This window comes from Pollicipes pollicipes, unplaced genomic scaffold (genome assembly GCF_011947565.3).
Source record: "Pollicipes pollicipes isolate AB1234 unplaced genomic scaffold, Ppol_2.1 Scaffold_4881;HRSCAF=5763_pilon_pilon_pilon, whole genome shotgun sequence".
In the NCBI taxonomy this organism is placed as follows: domain Eukaryota; kingdom Metazoa; phylum Arthropoda; class Thecostraca; order Pollicipedomorpha; family Pollicipedidae; genus Pollicipes; species Pollicipes pollicipes.
The window spans coordinates 1,203,829-1,210,127 of record NW_023596576.1 but is presented as its reverse complement, the minus strand read 5'-3'; the positions used below and the strand labels follow the sequence as shown (position 1 = coordinate 1,210,127).

The 6,299-nt window shown below is 58.6% G+C and overlaps 1 protein-coding gene across 1 annotated transcript in view; it reads right to left on the bottom strand.

Moving 5' to 3' along the window:
- Positions 1–211: 211 nt before the first annotated feature.
- The window catches only part of LOC119100722 (uncharacterized), a 28,451-nt gene continuing 22,363 nt past the window's right edge, over positions 212–6,299 (bottom strand). The window contains exons 9-15 of the mRNA XM_037223812.1: positions 5,823–6,051; positions 5,331–5,480; positions 4,742–4,921; positions 3,743–3,894; positions 2,881–3,208; positions 1,680–1,820; positions 212–1,074 (exon numbers count right to left, since the gene is read on the bottom strand). Coding sequence (XP_037079707.1) covers positions 931–1,074; positions 1,680–1,820; positions 2,881–3,208; positions 3,743–3,894; positions 4,742–4,921; positions 5,331–5,480; positions 5,823–6,051 — 1,324 coding nt within the window. The 3' untranslated portion in view covers positions 212–930. The remainder of the gene's footprint in view (positions 1,075–1,679; positions 1,821–2,880; positions 3,209–3,742; positions 3,895–4,741; positions 4,922–5,330; positions 5,481–5,822; positions 6,052–6,299) is intronic.

The window sequence follows — 6,299 nt, the reverse complement described above, 5'->3', positions numbered from 1 at the left end:
AAAGCAATTGTTTTAACATAGTCGTCAAAAAAGCATCAACTGCAGCTGAAGAAGTCATACCTTATAAAACGCTGAGATTTTCACCGTTTACATTGGTTAGGAAATTCCCTTATGGGATATATGAGTACGTCCAGGATGCAGATCCGCTTTGGTGTCACCGCTGGAACCAGCACCATTGCATGCCTTACGCAGGCTCAAAAACAAATCTCCAATCGTCTGTTTATTTTCTCCGACTGAACACGGTATCGTCACATCGGCTGACATCTAGCGGTGACTAGCGATATACGGGCTTCCGTTGGCGTCAGAAATATCACCAGCCGACCAGAAAAGCGTCAGAGCCCGCCCATCTTTGTCTATTCCTGCGAACGGATGCAGTGTATGCGTGCTGCGCGTGTCGGCACAGCTCCCACCTATCAACACAGTGTCGGCGGCCGTCATGGGGCGCCGAAAAGCTGCTTTTCTGACCGGCCTCGCAGGCTGGCATGACACGCAAGAAGGCAATGGAAGCCGTCCGCTGTGGTTACACGGATCACAGCTGGTGGTGGAGAGGGACTCGCTTCAGCAGGCGACCCGTCCCTCTGTCAATGCCCCTTTTTGCCCCGCTTCTCAAATTACCTAGCCGCTGTGATCGACATGTTGGTCTCGCAGGCGATCAACACAGGTATTCAGCGTCATTGCAATTCAGCGCCATCATCTTGACACTGGCAAAGCGCGATACAAAAAAGCAGGCTGATGGCCCTTGTGACGACAATTTATAAGTGCGCGCTGCTGCTCGATGTGCTACCACGCGCATCGGTGAAAATAATCACATTTATTTTGATTGCCGGTAGTGTGAGGTGGACCGCACCCCTGTCGTCTGCACCCCGCACCCCTGACCGCACCCCTGTCGTCTCGTACCCCTGCCGGGCCTTGTCCGCCGGCCGTCCCTCATCAGCACCAGTCGGCCGTGTAGGTGAAGTCGGCGAATTGGCGCTGCTGGGCTTCCGTGACCCGCCACTCGGTGCCGGGTGGCGTCAGCACAGCACGCTCCGCCGTGAACTCGGCATCAAAGTTGGACACGTCCTCCGTGTTCCGCTGCCGAAGAGGTGGGCGTGGGGGGGGGGGGGGAGGAGCAGTCAGTACGGGCATCGGTCAGTAGTGGTGTGGAGTCGGACTCGGTTAAGTTTTGCCGGAGCACATTTGGCTTCCCCAAAGATGGTTCTGTTCCCCAGAGGTGGCTCTGTCTCATGCCAATCAGAAGACAGCTTCCCGGTTATTGCACCGCAGTTACGCAAGGCTTGCGCACACATTTTATGTGCACCACCAACCAATAGAGTAACATCAGCCACGGACGCGGTCGACCCAGCGCATAAAACAGGTCTGAAGTATCAACAGTCTACCAAGTAAGGTAGTTGAAGCGAGAGGTGTAGGAAAACAACGGCAGTTAAAACCTTTAAAAAGTATAATTGCCTGAATGCATACAAGCCAGACCCACCTTCCAAATGTATCCCATTAGCATGTGGAGTTCCTATGTTGAAAATAATCAATCTTCATTGCAAGCCAATACTTTAAAAACTACAGGAGTTGATGGCTGAACGAATATATTAGGCAATACTACGACACACTACGCAAATACGCAGCGATTCCAGCGCGCTCATGGTGGCACATGCCACTGATGACGCTCATGCCCACCGACTCACCACAGTGGGCACGAACGGCGGCTTGAGGCGCCTGGCGCGCAGCTCGCGCCACGGCACGCCGGCGAAGAAGGCCTGCCGACGCACGTCCCCGGCACCGCGGCGGCCGGCGCCCAGGCGGCGGCCCGCCTCCTTGCGCAGGAGCTGCAGCAGCGGCGCCGACCGACGTCAGGGGCTGGTCACACAGCCGGGGGCAGGCTGCGGCGGGGTCAGTCTACGGCGGGGGCAGGCTGCGGAGGGTCAGTCTACGGCGGGGACAGGCTGCGTCGGGTCAGTCTACGGCGGGGGCAGGCTGCGGCGGGTCGGTCTACGGCGGGGGCAGGCTGCGGTGGGGCAGTCTACGGCGGGGCCAGGCTGCGGCGGATCAGTCTACGGCGGAGGCAGGCTGCCGTGGGGTCAGTCTACGGCGCGGGCAGGCTGCGGTGGGGTCAGTCTACTATGGGGTCAGTCTGCGGCGGGGGCAGGCTGCGGCTGGTCAGTCTACGGCGGGGGCGGGCTGCGGCGGGTCTGTCTACGGCGGAGGCAGACTGCGGTGGGGTCAGTCTACGATGGGGTCAGTCTGGGGCGGGGGCAGGCTGCGGCGGGGTCAGTCTACGGCGGGGGCAGGCTGCGGTGAGGTCAGTCTGCAGCGGGGGCAGGCTGCGGCGGGTCAGTCTACCGCGGGTGCAGGCTGCGGTTGGGTCAGTCTACGATGGGGTCAGTCTGCGGCGGGGGCGGGCTGCGGCGGGTCAGTCTACGGCGGGGGCGGGCTGCGGCGGGTCTGTCATCGGCGGAGGCAGACTGCGGTGGGGTCAGTCTACGATGGGGTCGGTCTGGGGCGGGGGCAGGCTGCGGCGGGTTAATCTACAGCAGGGGCAGCCAAGGACGGGGCACACTGCGGCAGTGTCAGACTGCCACCCTGTACGCCGCTGTTTGCCTGGGTTCACTTATTGATGCTTGATTTGAGGGACTTTGAAAGGGGCACTATGCAATTTCATTGCTTTTCTGCTGGTTTTATAGCCCATTAAGCACACGTTCGAGCGTGTTCTATGAAAACGGCTTAAGATGGTGCGCCTTCAAAAGATCTGCAGGCACCATGCTCACCCCACGTCCTTCTAGAACGTTCACATCAACTTTCCCCTATTTCCATGGCCAGCTAAACCCTCTCTGCACATAAGCTTCCACTAGTACTGTCGCCCAGCATGTACTGTGCTGTCGCCCTCACCCGGCGCATAATGGCGACGGCGCGGAGCGACAGGAAGCGCGGGTAGCTGGGCTCGTCGTGCACGATGCTGGCGAACACCTCCTCCTCGTCGGTGCCGGGGAATGGCGACTCGCCCACCAGCATCTCGAAGATGAGCACGCCGAGTCCCCACCAGTCGACGGCGCGCGTGTACGTGTGCTCGGTGAGCACCTCGGGCGCCAGGAACTCGGGCGTGCCGCAGAAGGTGCTCGTGCGGCCGCCCGCGCCCACGCCTTCTTTGCACAGGCCGAAGTCGGCCAGTTTGACGAAGCCGTCGGCGTCCAGCAGGAGGTTGTCCAGCTTCAGGTCCCTGCCGGCAAGAGGGCGGCAGGCTCTTCAGCTTTGCCTTCCCGCAGGCGGTGATTAAATGAACTCATTCAGCAGAGTATCCTACAAACAAGTATGGTGGTGTGGTGGTGCGTTGGTGTGGTGGTGTGGTGGTGGTGTGGTGGTGTGGTGGTGTGGTGGTGTGGTGGTGTGGTGGTGTGGTGGTGTGGTGGTGTGGTGGTGTGGTGGTATGGTGGTGTGGTGGCGTGACACATTGCTCACGGCAGGGGGAAAACGACCAAAATATATTACTTTTTTCTTAATCTGTCGTGCTGTGCCTGAGCACCTGTATGGGATTTGGCGACACACCAAAGGTTTTGTACTGACGCGTCTATGGCCAAAATCGCTGTGTGCCATCAGCGTTTATACACTCATTCTAAGCGATCCAAAAAACGTCCGATTTCCAATAAGATACGTATTGTGTTTGTCATTCACGGTGTTGATCCCATGCTTTCGCAGTGTGGTGCTGAGTAAGTACTCCCCTGGCTTGTGATAATCCACCGCCGCGGCGTATCACCTGTAGATGATGCCGTTCTCGTGTAGATACTGTAGTCCCAGAAGGACGCAGGCGGCGCAGAACACGGCTCGGGACTCGCTGAAGATGCCCGCCTGGATGTGCATCATCAGGTCTCCTCCAGCGGCGTACTCCATCACGAAACACACGTGACTCTGCGCCGAACCAGGCAGCGTCGGTGGGGCGCCGGCGGAACACGCAGTGGGGACGTCGGCTGCGATTAGCCATCCAGCACAGGTTCGTCCCCTTGTAAATGTTGACCAACGCATGCAAGACTAATGTTCTCGTCTCCTCTCCGCACTCATCAGCGTATTTAAGCTGTGCCGCGGAAGCTGTGAAGCTGTGCGTCCGATGTATAACACAGGGCTACCGACGCGTGAAATCTTACTAACGAACACTGAACACGGGCCAATATGGTGAAAGCACCTGATTGCAGAGTCCTGGCAGTACAACTGCTTGATCTCTTTAAACTTTTGTGAAGTACGTGATCGGGCCTAATTGCAATGGCCCAACTCTTGCATAGCTGTATAACGTCGAAATGTAACTGCGTAAAGTTACGCAGTTCGGTAGTTCGACGGAGCTACAGGGGGGACAGCTTTCCTTGGGCATTTGCGATGAGCGTAAGCTCATGACATATGCGTCATTTGCCTATTCCGCCAGTTTTGCCCAGAGATCAGAGACAGCACGGCTGGCCTTTCACGCCGGCGCCGCGCCCGTTTCGTGTCGGCGTAGTGGAAGTCAGTTTCCGAGCGGAAACTGTCCCGCAATACAGCCATGTACGGCGGGTCGGCCCGGGAGGCCCCGGCCTCGGAACAAGTGGCTGCTTCGGTGGTCGACTGCAGCAGCGGAGGCGTCGGCCTTGAACGTCGATTACAGACGGCCAAGCAGACTGTGCCAAGTCTCGCCGCGGCACGGGTCGGCAGCGAGCCAGACAACAACGTACGCGGCAGGTCATCGCTCTCCTCAGAGCCCGGCTCCGCTGGCGCAGGGCTCTCAACTTACCGGCGTCTGCAGACAGCCGAACAGGTTGACCAGGAACGGGTGCCGGACTGTGGTGGCCAGCTCTAAGATCCGCTTCTCAGCCAGCAGGGCGTCCACCTCGTCTCGCTGCAGGACGTCCGTCTTCTTCAGCGTCTTAATGGCGTAGTACTCGCCCGTGGTGCGGTACTGGGCGAGGACCACCTGCTCCACGCAGGCGGACGCGGTTTAGGCGCAGAGACTCGCAGCCGGACGCTGGCCCAGCTCAGGCCTTCAAAAGGCTGTATATCGGACTCGCAACCAGTGAGAGACACTTGTCGTCTCAAACACAACCAATAACAAATATGCCAACGTACTGTAGAGACATCAATAACGCGTGGTTCCCATTCTATTGGATGACATTCTTATACTTATATCCCAATACCACCCACGCTAGACTTCCAAGGGAAACACCAATTAAAAAAGTTTTGGCAGTGGCCAAATAAAACAATATCGCAATCGTGTGGGGTTAGATATCGATTCTAGTTCCAGGCACCTACCATAGGGCGCAGACATGAATCACACGGGATCGACGCTCCCCACAGGCCGTCGTCACCGTCGGGGGACGCCTCACCTTGCCGAAGTGACCCCGACCCAGAACGGCCACCGTTCTGAAGTTGTCAAGCGTCAGGTCGGGAGGTGGGATACTGTGCAGGGGGCTGCCCGGCATCCTCCGGGGCTGGCCGGCGCTCCAGTCTGAAGGCCGAGATCCCGACGTGGACCCCTGTAGGTGGTTCAGCGGTCCGAGTCAGGTGGTGACGTTCCCTATTTGAGCCAAAATAATGCCCAGAACGCCTGCACATTGGGATGCCAACGTGACGTAGGCAAAATGTGGGAAGGATGTCATAACACAATACCACTGGCCGAGGCCGCACCAACTTTGATTTACATGGCAACGGTAACGGCAACATGGCAAGAAAATGGCAACGATTTAAGATGTCGGATCAGAGCCGAGTAATATTTGATAGCAAGATTTCTAGAAATCTGACCTCTCGGAAGAAGACTATGTGTGTGGACGGTAACGCTGCTCTTACGCTGAGCCAACAGCCCTGACCAGCCTACCCACCTCGTCGTCATCTGGCTCGTCCACCAGCGGCTGACTCTGCCTGCAGTCGTCCGACCAGGACGGCGGCGGCGTCAACCTCTCGGTAGCGTCGGACCCCTCCGTCACCTGACGGATGCGGACCGCCGCCGCTGACGTGGTCTCGGACCTCTCCGTCACCTGCCCGGCCCGGGCTGTCGGCGCTGGTCCGCTCCCGGACATCTCGGCAGCGGCGCCTCGGTCACTCCCGCCTCTGCGAGGACAGGCGCAGAGCGCCTGAGCAGTCGGCACCCCCGCGCGGACGTCGGCGATCACCCAGTACCCGAGGGCCGGCAGAGGCAGCGGTTCGTTTCGTTTCGTTTCTCTCCTCCCGGTTCGCTTTCGCCCATGAACTTGATTGCTGTCAAGAGCATGACTAACTGCAGGAGTTCGCATCAAGGGCGGCGTTAGTGCAAAATGCAGAAAGGCAGGATCGTGTGTTGGCGGCCACGTCCGTTCTAT